General features: G+C 34.5%; 3 protein-coding genes across 3 annotated transcripts in view; 2 read left to right on the top strand and 1 right to left on the bottom strand.

The window, feature by feature from the left end:
- LOC130027373 (platelet glycoprotein 4-like) overlaps positions 1-2136 on the top strand; it is a 42573-nt gene extending 40437 nt beyond the window's left edge. The window contains exon 14 of the mRNA XM_056118096.1: positions 2078-2136. The gene's annotated coding sequence lies outside the window, so the exon portion shown is untranslated. The remainder of the gene's footprint in view (positions 1-2077) is intronic.
- LOC130027372 (platelet glycoprotein 4-like) overlaps positions 1-13069 on the top strand; it is a 253284-nt gene that overhangs the window by 40355 nt on the left and 199860 nt on the right. The gene's annotated exons all lie outside the window — the stretch shown is intronic.
- Positions 6316-13069, bottom strand: part of GNAT3 (G protein subunit alpha transducin 3) — a 52057-nt gene continuing 45303 nt past the window's right edge. The window contains exons 6-8 of the mRNA XM_056118097.1: positions 8773-8902; positions 8438-8591; positions 6316-6506 (exon numbers count right to left, since the gene is read on the bottom strand). Of these exons, the coding sequence (XP_055974072.1) occupies positions 6316-6506; positions 8438-8591; positions 8773-8902 (475 nt within the window). The remainder of the gene's footprint in view (positions 6507-8437; positions 8592-8772; positions 8903-13069) is intronic.

The raw sequence follows: 13069 nt of genomic DNA on the forward strand, positions 1-13069 counted from the left end.
TTTCCATAAGCAACAATGGCAAAACAAAAAATACTGGACACAACCTGTATAGGAAAAGATGTGTTTAAAAAAGGAAAACTCATTCACTGCTGGTGGGAATGTTGTATGAGTCACGATTTTAAACTGTCTTAGAAAACTAAGAATAGAGCTTCTATCTGACCCATCAATTTCATTTCTTGGCATCTATCCCCAAACTGCAAAGATACTAATCCCAAGGATTTATACACACTTATGTTCACTGGAGCTTGTACAATAACCAGGATATGGAAAAAAACAAAACGTCAGGATAGATGAATGGGTAAAAAAGTTGTGTTTTTAATAATGAATATTATGCAATAGTAAGAAAACTTAAATCACTGTATTTGTTAAAACTTGAATACATTTATTCAACATGGAGAAAGTTATGTTGAATAAAATTAGCCAGAGCGAAATGGACAAGTATAGGATGATCTCATTCAATTTGATGTAAATGGAAACAAAATAAGGAAATAAATAATATCACTGTCACTGTTATTCCACTGTTCATCTATTTGCTCGAGCAGGCCCAGTAACGTCTCCATTTTCAGAGTTGTTGTTACTGTGCTTAGCATATTGAATACGTCATGGGTAGCTTGCCAGGCTTTGCTGTGTGGGCGAGATACTCTTGGTAGCTTGCCTGGCTCTCCGAGAGGGGCGGAGGAATTGAACTCGGTTCAGCCAGACTGGCCACCTGCAAGGCAAATGCCTTACCGCTGTGCTATCACTCCAGCTCAAATAATATCAGTTGGTTTATATATATATATATATATATATATATATATATATATATATATATATATACTGAAATACAGATTTACAACTACAGGCTAAAGAGGGAATAGGTAGTCTTAATGTAGCAAAGAGACGTGAGTGGGGTGTTATGAACACTCTTGTGGTGAGGTGATGTAATTGTGTATATCCAGAATATAAATGTCAACACGTTGCAAGCACATCACCTTCACTAACTACATTAGGGAATGAAGAGACAGTACAGGGTTTAAGGTAATACCTTTCATACAGCTGACCCTACTCAATAACCAACACCATGTATGGTAGCCCAAGCACTGCCAAAAGTGGTACCTGAACACACAGCCAGGACTAAGTCCTGAGCACAGCTGATTATCCCACACTCCCAAACAAATGAGATACATTATGCTAATATGATAAAATGGTTGATCAACCCCTTATATTTTATAATCAGGAAAGACCTTAAAAATTTGATATTTATAGGAAGTGAATTAACCCTCAATACTAGAGCTTGTGAAGCAGTTTGTTGACTTAAGCAAAAGATCTTGGCAGAGTTAGCTAAGGTTACCGACTTTGAAGGAAGGAGATCCCCCTTGGTTTAGTCAGATAGCACAGTTAATTACACAATCCCTTAAAAGCAGAGAATATTCTCTGCCTGCATGGGAAAGAAATGTTGCAGAAGGTTTCAGAGCTAAGACAAGCACATTGCACTCAGGACTGAAAACAAGGATGAGGAATTCGAAGACTTTATAATTCTGTAGTAGGTAGATGGATAGGGAGCCCTGAAACTGAATTTTGGGAAATAATAACACTCATGAAAAATTGGTCCACCCTGAAGCAGCCCAAAGGCATGAAGACCAAGTCCCATTGAGATGTGAATCCTGAGTTCTTTGGAAGTGCAAAACCCAAGGCACCATGCAGAGCTGGGTGAACCACTTCAAAAAAGGAGAAACTTCTGGAAATGTATAGGTCATGAAAAGAATATGAAAGGACCATCAACAGGGCAAGGCTTATCCATGATAATGCCCAGGCTAACTTTTATGTTAAAGATGTCCAGGTCAAGAAAATTTCAGGAATCATATAATCTCCCAAAAGCCATGTAAGACTTTTCAACCCTGCACTCTCTTTTGAACAGGTTATTTGTCTCTCTGCTCTGATTCCTGCCTCCCACCCCCCCACCCCCCAAAGCCTATGTTCTCTCTCGAGCACTTAATCCTCCTTTTCTCTTCTTACACTTCTTGAAGTAAATTTCTTTCAACAAAAAGCATTTTCTTTACATATTTTGCCTCCCCCTGAAACTCGTTTCTTCGAGGCAAAGTGATGGACCTGGAACATCTGTACTGAGTTTGGGACTCTTTCCTTTTCTGCAAAAAATAATTCCTTATTCCAGCCAGAGTCCATGACTCCATGAAGAACAAATGGACTTCAGGCAGCTTGATAGCTGTCTTGTGGGGCTGTCCATGGAATGAGAGTGTCCATGGTGTATAGTCCTCCTAGTCGACTTTATCAGTCCTGACCCACGCCAAGCATTTACCCAGGTGTACAAGGTGAGCCAAGCAGAGAGGTGGAACCACTCTTCTTCCCTTGCTCTCCACTTTATCATGCCACCTGCAACAGATGGATCAGGTAAGAAACTTGTTTTAGGACACGCCCATGGCTTGTAAAGGTGGTTGATTGCAATGATAGCCATAAACTGTTATTTAGTTTTAAAACCTTTTTGTGATTCTGTTATCAAGAGATATTGGAGATATATCCTCTTTAATAGAGCACTTTGTAGAACTGAAATTTATATTTTGACAAAAACATATTCCTCAGCTAATGTTCTTCTATGTTTAACTAGACCAGGCTGCAAATATTTATCTGTTGACTAGTTTGTACTTCTGGAAATACAGTGACCTCACTATACATAGACCTATACCAATCTCTTAGCGTACTCAAGGGCAGTATGCCAATAATCAAAATAATTTTACAAAGGAGCTAACTGGGAATGTAAAAAATATAATGCCAGAAAAATTGGAACTATTTAATACTCAACTACATTGAAACTTATTTGATGATAAGAAATGGAGATTATAAGTTTAATTAATCACAGTGGAACATTCAATGACAATGACTGCTTCTGGAGAAGCTGTAAAAGCAAGAGGAACCAACTAACTACCCAAGTGAAAGAATAAACTTTCCATTGAAACAAGTCTTAATTTTAGCCAGTTTCAACAGAGCTGGTCTCAGGGGAAATTTCTTTAAAGCAAAACAACCAGTAGTTAGTATAAACAAAATGCTACTATGTTGGTTTATTTTTTAAGGGGGGTAAGTTGTTGTTGGTAAATATTAAAAAATTAGAATGAAGTTCTGGCAAGATAGTACAGTGGGTAAGGCACTTGTCTTGCATGTGGCTGACCAGAGTTTAATCCTCAAATCCCATATGATTCCCTAGCCCCTCTAGGAGTAATATCTGTATCCTGAGCCATGAGTAAGCCCTCAGCAGTACTGTAGTGGGGCACAAATCAAAATAAATAAATAAGTAAATAAATAAAAACAAAAGCTTTTTATCATAGAACTGGAGTAACCAGCAAAAATATACATATATATGTGCATATAAATATATATTTAGTAATATAGGGCTGGAGCGATAGCACAGCGGGTAGGGCGTTCGCCTTACAAACGGCCAACGTGGCCGACCCGAGTTCGATTCCTCCGCCCCTCTTGGAGAGCCCGGCAAGCTACCGAGAGTATCTCGCCCGCACGGCAGAGCCTGGCAAGCTCCCCGTGAGGTATTCGATATGCCAGACACAGTAACAACAAAGTCTCCAATGGAGACGTTACTGGGCCCGCTCGAGCAAATCGATGATCAATGGGAGGGCCTTTACCTTTACCTTTAATATAGAACTATCACTAATTCTAAATTTTGTCATTTAACATTTTTAAAACTTCAAGTACTAAGGTTCATAGAATAAATACTGATGAATGTCATTTTTTATCTTTAAATACATATTTTGATTTAGTTCATAATTTTGATTTAGTTCATAAATTGAAATTAATCATATGTATTTAAAGACAACTAGAAATCTAAATAACAAATCAAACTACATTTACCCTCTTCTTTTTACCCATATTATCTATGAGAGAAACTCTAAAAATAAATCAAAATATAAAAGAACATAAACAGAAGTAAGCTATTTTTTAAAAAAATATATCATTTTTTCCTTTTCTAGAGACTCTTCATACTGATGGAGAAAACATCTTGAAGTAGAATAGAGGAAGAGTGGGAAAAGACAAATCAGTGAATACAGTTGTATCACTTGTAACTAGTGGTGGAGGTGGTAGGTGGTTTGAGTCACAGGCAGCACCCTTCAGATATACTCCTGGTTTTCAGAAGGTGCTCAGAGAGCACTATCTGGTGCCAGGGATCACAGGCAAAGCAAGTAATCCTTAACCCCTATACTATCTTTCTGGCCTAGTATTTGTAATTTTAATTTAAAATCTCATGTAACAATAGTTTCTTAGCAAAATATTGATCTGTTATCACATAGCTATTCTCAGTTAAAGTATTTCGGAGATTCTTGAACTAACTGATTTTCATGCTTTTATGTCCTACATATTAAGCATTTTAATAATTTATATTCTGCAAGGTGATTTTTTATTTGTTTTTTGGGGATGTCAGACACTGCTGCACTCAAGGTTCATTCCTTGTTTTATTCTTAGAGGTCACTATGGTGTTCGGAAGTCCATGCCAAAAGGTGAAGGCCTCATGCAAGGAAAGCACCTTACCTACTGTAATGTTCTCCATCCCCTGCAAGGTAATTTTAACTTATTTTTTCTTAGAATTTTTAACTAGCAATGTTTATTGATACTATTTTCTAAAAAACAGATAAAATCTAGCCAAGGTTACTTCTGAATAGTGATTATTCTTGGATATCTAGAATGTAAATGTGTCCAAAACTATCTAGGTTGATAAGCTCCTAAAATTTGCCATCTGAGTTATATAATGTCAAAGTCTTTAATTTATGTTTTCTTTATATCTTATAGCTTTTGAAAAATGTAATTAACTCTCCTTTCAGATCATTATAAACTTTATGCATTGAAGTAAGAAATATAAATAACATTAACACACGTGTTATAAATGGTATACGTTTTTAAAAATCAGAGATAATCTTGATACTGGACCCATGTTACCTCCTTTCCCAGAGTCAATCACAAACCACATGTTTTGGTTAAAAAAAGGAAAAGGTTTATTTGTTACAGGAAATACATGCAGGAGAGATAAAAGATATGAGATGAAACCTGCCCTCCAATCCCAAACAGGATCTTTTAAGCTAAACACATGGAATTCAGATATATTATTGATTGACTCATGGACAGGTGGGGGACATAAGGATCATAAATCATGGTTACAAGATTTAGTTTCATTAGTTTTTTGTGGAGTTTTGAAAGTTGTTGATCACATTCTACTATTTTCCAGTTCCATGACTCAATGACCACAGTCACCACACTTATTTCCTCAGAAGGGGAGAAAACAATCTCACTTTGGATTATATTTGGTTTCTACTTGTACAGGGTTAGGATGCAGCTTTCTATGGGAAAACATGCATCTTGATAATTATGTTTATCTAAGCATAATCAACAAGGTGAGAAATACAGGATGAGTGAAACTTTATAGGCTTAGGGTGCTCTAACAGTATTTCATCATCAATATAATTTTAAAATGTATCAACCAAAAACGCCATATTTAACTTCAAAAAAATCTCCTAATCTCTCACCTAATTTTATTATACCAGAGCATACTAATGTTAAAATATTAAATTATTTTTCCCTGTCATATTTAATTGTTCTGCCCAAGTCATTTATTGCAATACTATGTGCCCAATATCTCTATGGATGAAAGTTTGGGGAATGAATATTCCGCTATGGCTATCATTCAGTTGGAATAGCCTTAAACTGAATACTTGGTCATGTATGATCTTGATTTTTAGCAGATTGGTAGCAAAAGATATATTTTTAAATATTCCACTAAAAAGGCATGTTTTCTCTAAGAAAAAAATGTAGTGGATATTCATTTGTTTTTGTATACTGATTTTCCTTTAACAAGGACATTTATGGTAAAGACTTTATTTGTAGTGACTAAATAGGAGTAATTAACCATAAAATCCAATATTTACATCTCTAAGCAGTTTTTACAGTACAAACACAATTACATTACCAGAAAAATAATCTAAAATCTGGCTAACTGAAATTATATGAAATACATTCAAAATTTAATTTCATATTTTTAAATTGAGCACAATGCAGAAGTTTACTGAAAACAAATTCAATGTCACTGACATGTATTTATTGCTAAAATTTCTTAGTTTTCTGAATTAAGACTATTGAAGACATTCCCCATATTTGTTGTCAAAATCTATCAAGATACATGTGATAATACATTACAATTTTGGAAAAATTCTTTATTATATTAATATTGCTCTAGAAAGTTACTACACATTTAAAATAGACACATCACCTTTTATTGAATATTTTGAAAAATGTATATGCGCAAGGACTGAAAAGAATTGACTAAAAAAGCCCACAGTCTTTTAGATTCTCTTTGATTATTATGTCTGTAACTGCATCAAACACAAACTTGACATTTTGTGTATCTGTAGCACAGGTCATGTGGGAGTAAATTTCCTTGTCTTCTTTTTTTAAATTCAGGTCTAAGAACTGGTTCTTGATATAATTTCCTGCATCTTCAAATGTATTGGGCCCTTATAAAAATTAAGGAAGTAAATATTAATTTCACTTGAAAACATAAAAATTTCAATAATAAAATCACATTTAGGATTTTGCTTTTCCAATAATTTATGTACTCTGTATTATAAAATCAAAGTATCTATCATCAGTTATCAGAGATTTATGCTATATAATCTTTGTGATGTGAATTATACTTATTTCACTTTGTTGTTTAAGGTGTCTGAGATATAATTACTGTATTCAAAAACTCCAGCACAGTAGAAATAGTAACACATTTATACAATGAATTGAATGAGCAATGAAATTTATCTGTACCAAAGAAGTGTGTGTGTATACATAGATATGTATATATATATATAGATTGTGCATATATACATGTTTCAATAAAAACTCAAAGGATGAAATAAATTTTAGATGAATTAGTATAAAATGAGGTGGTATTTGAGTTGGCCCTTGTAGGATAAACAGAAGAAGACAATAATTTTGGTGAAAGTTAAAAAATAAACTAAAATTTTGAAAATGGCTTTAACTACTAGATTTATGCAACTACTAAGAGTTACTCTTTCTTTTTTTAAAAAAATTATTTATTTACTTATTGGCTTGTTAGTCACACAAGGCGATGCATAGGGATTACTCCTGGCTCTATACTCAGGAATTACTCCTGGTGTTGCTTCGGGACCATAAGAGATGCCAGGGATCAAACCCAAGTCTGCCACAAGCAAAGTAAACACCCTACCTGCTATACTATCTCTCCAGTCCCAGAAGAGTTATTCTTCACATTTTATCAGAGCTAACTGAAGAAGGTTACACTTACAAAAGTCTTGCCTAGCTGCCAGATATACAAAGGGACCACTGGAGAAGAAAGAAATAAATAAGAGCTCAGGAAATGGCTCAAAGAACTAGAGCACATGCTTTGCATGGTGGGAACCCCAGTTTTGATTCCCAGCACTACATGCTTTCCGAGCACAGCCAGGAATAATCTCCTGAGCACTCTCAAGTGTGGCACTTAAAAAAAAAATAAGATGGAAGAGAAGAAGGAATACAAATAGGGAATCTAAACAATCTGATGTGTTGTTTATATAAGAGAAATGAACTATCAACTTATTAAAAAATATGTAAAAACTTAGAATGTTTATTGTTAACTGAAAGAAGCTAGTCAGCAAAAGCCATATATTTTATGATTCTAGGCATATGTCATTCTGAGAAGGGCAAAACCCTAGAAACACTAAATAGACCTAATAGTTCTATAATATCATTATGCAGCCACAAGAAGAAACCATCATGCAATTACTTATTTTAGTTGTTGTTCATCAATCAAAATATATATACCACATCAATGCAGAAACTGAATAATAGGAAAAACTGAAAGATCAGTGTGTAGAAGGTAATAAATATGTAGAAACTCTGTATTTCTGATAATTTTTTATGTAAACTAAAACTGGACAAAGAAATAGGTTCTTTAAAATATATCCGTTGAGTCTATTAGGAGCACCGTAGCATTGTCCTCCCATTGTCCATCGATTTGCTCGAGCGGGCACCAGTAACATCTCCATTGTGAGACTTGTTCTTACTGTATTTGGCATATCGAATATGCCATGAGTTTGCCAGGCTCTGCCGTGAAGGAAGGATTCTCTCGGTAGCTTGCCAGGCTCTCTGAGAGGGATACCCTACCCACTGTGCTATCACTCCAGAAAGATTATTATAGTAATCGCATGATAAATTTGTAAGCATATAATTAATGAATATATAAATATCAAAGTAAGAATAAGCACGTATTGCAAATATGTAATAAATATTATATATATTATATATAAATATTTTGATAGAAGTGTCATGTTCTTTGTACATAAAATAAAAAAAATTATTAGCTTCTCTCTAGAGATATAAGTAGAAAAATATTTCTATATATAAAAATTAATATGGAACTAAAGAAAAAGAATCTTACCAGTATACTCTGGAAAGCAAACACTAAGGTGCACTTTGGTTACTTTTTCTTGAAAGAGATCCTTTTTATTGAGAAACAGGACAATGGAGGTAGTTGCAAAGTATTTGTGATTACAGATACTATTGAACAAGTGAAGACTTTCATGCATTCTGTTCTGTCAGGGATAAAGATTAGAATAGATTGGATTAATATTGCATGTTAGCATTGACCACTGTTAACCAGTTTCTAGAATTAGTATTTGTCTTTGGAAGGCTCTTAGTGAGTTGGGAATTGTGGTAGTAATACTGACAAACGCAAATGTTTATTTACTATGGTTGTTCTGTTCACAGACTTACCACTTCTTCATCTTCCACTAGGACCATGTCATAGGCACTTAGGGCAGCACAAAATATAATGCATGTAACTCCTTCAAAGCAGTGAATCCATTTCTTTCTCTCTGATCTCTGTCCTCCCACATCAAACATTCTTCAAAAAGACAAAAAAAAATCTTTAAAAAATTTTTCAAAATGTGCAATTAACATTTAGTTATAAGTTCTAAACCTTTAAAAAGTATTTTGAGGTCTAGATCGATAGTACAGTGGGAAGGACACTACATTGCATATGACAGAGCAGAGTCTGATCTTTTGCACCCCATATGCTCCCATCAAGATGTGATGCCTGAAGTTAGAGCCAGGAGTAAACTCTGAGCACTGTCATTTGTGGTCCCCAAACAACAAATGACAATTCAAAACAGGTTTTATTTTTTATTGATTTAAAAATATTTTTTATCTGGGTAATTTACAGTTCAGAACTACAAGAAAAACAAACTAAATTTTAATTTGCTCTGTGTAGACATGAGTCAAATATTTCACTGACTTTGAGCAGCTAAAACAAATATATTACTTTTAGAAGATTGTGTTTAAAGTCTATACATATTCTCTCTTTTTAAGGTATTTTTAATTTTTTTTAATTGGATAACAGTGAGATACACAGATGCTAAGTTTTTCATGATTGGATTTCAGTAATAATGTTTCAACACCTGTCCCTTTAGCAGTGTACATATTATCTTAAATGAACATAGTCTGCAGGAAGATGAGAGGTCACTATATTTCTGATAGTGGCTTTTGTCTGTTTGCCACCAAGAAATCTCATATAAGCATGCTATCTGATTTACATGATAAAAATTATATGTATACATGTAAACATATCTCTTTATTTCTTTTCTCTTTATATGAGATTTTTTACTTGTCTTGTAGAAATTGTACAATTAATAATGAACTGGCTTATTTTTCTTTTTGCTTTTTGTCTATGTGGTGGAAAAGGCGTTGGGAGCATATACAATGATGGAGAATGAACCGGGGTTGGCTGAATGAAAGGCAAGAGGCTTGACCTCTGTGATACCTCTGTAGTCCTTGGCTTATTTGTTTTTAATGTGCTTATTATCTATAATTTTAACAGTGTTGCAGTTTTATGAGGGCAGGGCTCATGTATATCTTTACTGTCACTGTCACTGTCCTCCCGTTGTTCATCGATTTGCTTGAGCTGGCCCATAACATTGTGAGACTTTGTGTTTGGCAAATCGAATACTTCACAGGTAGCCTGCCAGGCTTCGCCTTGCAGGCTAGATACTCTCAATAGCTTGCTGGGATCTCCAAGAGGGGTGGACGAATCGAACTTGGATTGGCTGTGACAGCTGCGTGCAAGGCAAATGCCCTAACCGCTATGCTATCGCTCCAGCCTATATATATATATATATATATATATGAATTATATATATATAGCACAGCAGGTAGGGCGTCTGCCTTGCACGCGGCCAACATGGCCGACCCAAGTTCGATTCCTCCGCCCCTCTCGGAGAGCCCAGCAAGCTACCGAGAGTATTCGATATGCCAGACACAGTAACAACAAATATATATATATATATATATATATATATATATATAGTTATATCCCCAATGCTGATCACTATGCTTAACATGCAACATACAATAAACATTTGCTAAATAAATGAGATATTCTGTGTTAGTGTGGTGGAAGTAGAATTTTTAACAGGAGGTGTACAATCAAATCCAGCCTTGAAAGTATTTCACAGGTTAAAATAACTAGCTACTTACATTTTTGAGAACATAAATATTATGGCAAAGGAAGAAGTTACACAGCCTGATTACTCATTTATTAATGAAGCATTTATTATTTAGCAGTTATTTTTACCTTTTTTATGTCAGGCACCAGAATTTTCTTCCAATATAAATGTGGTTTTGTGTGTGTGTGTGTGTGTGTGTGTGTGTGTGTGTGTGTTAGTATATGCTAAAAGATGTTAGTATATGTTAGAAGATGTAGAAGTAGGTTGTAATTTAAAAATATGATCACAAACTACAGAAGATGACAGTAAAACTAAACAAAGATAATTGACAACACTGGGAAGATGAGTGTTTGGGGCATACAAATAATGAATGTTCCAAACAAGCAATAGAGGAAAGAGCAAAGAATTTTGGCAAGTACGAGTAATCCTTAGACATTAGGCAAGAAAAATATTTACTGGATATTTTATAATATGTGCAAAGATTAGATTTCATTTTTCATTTAGGAAAATATCATTGTAGTGCAGTATAGAAAATTTGAGTGAGAAGTAAGACTTTTATTTGTTAGAGTATTTTAACGTGAATCCAAAAGATAAGTTGTACAACAGCTGGAGTTTAAGAAATAATTAAAAAGAAGTTTATGGGATTTCAGTAATAGTTTTAGCTCAAGATATTTAGTACCAATAAGCATTCAGGATATATAGATATAACTACAATAACTAAAAGTTTACTATAATTGACAATAGATGATACTCGTTTGACTTAGTAAAAGTCAAATTATGCTTCTTTAATGCTTCATTTTTTTCTATCAGACCAAAGTAGAGAAGAGAAATACAGAACTAACACTATTTGTGTTTTACATATACACCAATGCATCGCTCTTTTTTGAAGAGGTAGAGGACCATCCGTGGTAATACATGGTTCAACTGTGAATGTCTGGAGGTTAGGGACTCAGGACAGGAAGTGTGTGGGGGCAGCAAGGCTATTATGCCCTGAGGTGCTGATGGATTATGCGGTATGGGGAACAAACTTGGATTTTGCACATATCATACTTGAGCTTCAGAAACTTGAACTCTCTTTATAGCCTGATATCCAACCAATTTATTTTTTTCAAACTATTTAACATTATTCTATAAGTATATTCAGACCTCCGCATTTTAGTTGAATATTATAATAATTCATAAAAATAACTGTATCCATTATTCAGGCTTTGAAAAATTGTTGTCTCTATTACTTCATTGAAATTACTGTTGTAGAAATAAAATTGTAAATGTCGGAAATAATTCAGTCATGAATTTCATTTCCTCTTAAATTCCCATAAGAACAACTGACAATCTTAATTTAAATTGTTTTTCTATTTGTCAGGAATGCAAATATCATACAACTCAATCAAGCTTTATTATAATCTTATAATTATTATTATCATTACTAGTTTTCAGATGATCCCTTAAACATCTTGCTAAAGGTTTATATATTTAGCTACTATTTGTTACATTATCATTAAGCTGGGAAAATCACATTTTGTGGTTAAGTTTAGATGAGAAGTATCAAATTAGTACATATTGTCTACAGTAAGCTTTAAAGCACTCACCAAGTGAATTCGAATTATCTCTGTTACAGAGCCTATTGTTTTTACTCCAGCCTAGATTGTATTTATGTATACTATCAACAGTTCCTTGGAAAGAAATGGAAAAAACTCTCCTTCCCAAGTAATTTTTTATTCTTTTAATAAAGATTACTTTACCTTCATATTCTATGAATTGCACATACTTTTCAATGAATAATATATACCCAAATCATATATTCTGATAAGATAGTAAATGAATAATATATGATAAGATAGTAATAGTGAATGGATAATATGTGATGTATTGACTAGGAATTTATTGATGAAGAAACACACTTTGATGAACCCATTTATATTTTGTTTGTTGGATTGTTTTGGCCACACCTAGTGGTGCTAAGGATTGCATAGATTTCATTCCTGGCTCAGTGCTCAGGGATCACTCCTGGAAGTACTCACTGCAGTTCTGTGGACTAAACCAGATTTATTCATGTTTGAGGCAAGCACATTATCCTGTGGAATATCTTTCTGGATGATCATGGTCACGGTCACGGTCCTCCCATTGTTCATCGATTTGCTCGAGCGGGCCCAGTAACATCTCCATCGTGAGACTTGTTGTTACTGTGTTTGGCATATCGAACACATCACCGGTAGCTTGCCAGGCTCTGCCGTGCAGGTGAGATACTCTCGGTAGCTTGCCGGGCTCTCCGAGAGGGGCGGAGGAAACTAGAGGTCGGCCATATTGGCTGCGTGCAAGGCAAACGCCCTACTGCTGTGCTATCGCTCCAGCCCATCTTTCTGGACATGAACAAAAATGTAATACCTTCTGAAATTTGGTGAGTTGAGTACACATAACAATGTTTTACTTCTGGTAGAGATGTTGGACTAAAACTGTCATCATATTCCATCTACTAGATTTTTTTCCATTTTTGGTAAAACAAGATAGTTTTTATTGGTTTATTTAGGAAGATGTGATAGGAAAGAAGTACATGTTCAAAAGAAACCACA

Source organism: Sorex fumeus, unplaced genomic scaffold, assembly GCF_029834395.1.
Source record: "Sorex fumeus unplaced genomic scaffold, SorFum_2.1 ptg000037l, whole genome shotgun sequence".
Lineage (NCBI taxonomy): Eukaryota > Metazoa > Chordata > Mammalia > Eulipotyphla > Soricidae > Sorex > Sorex fumeus.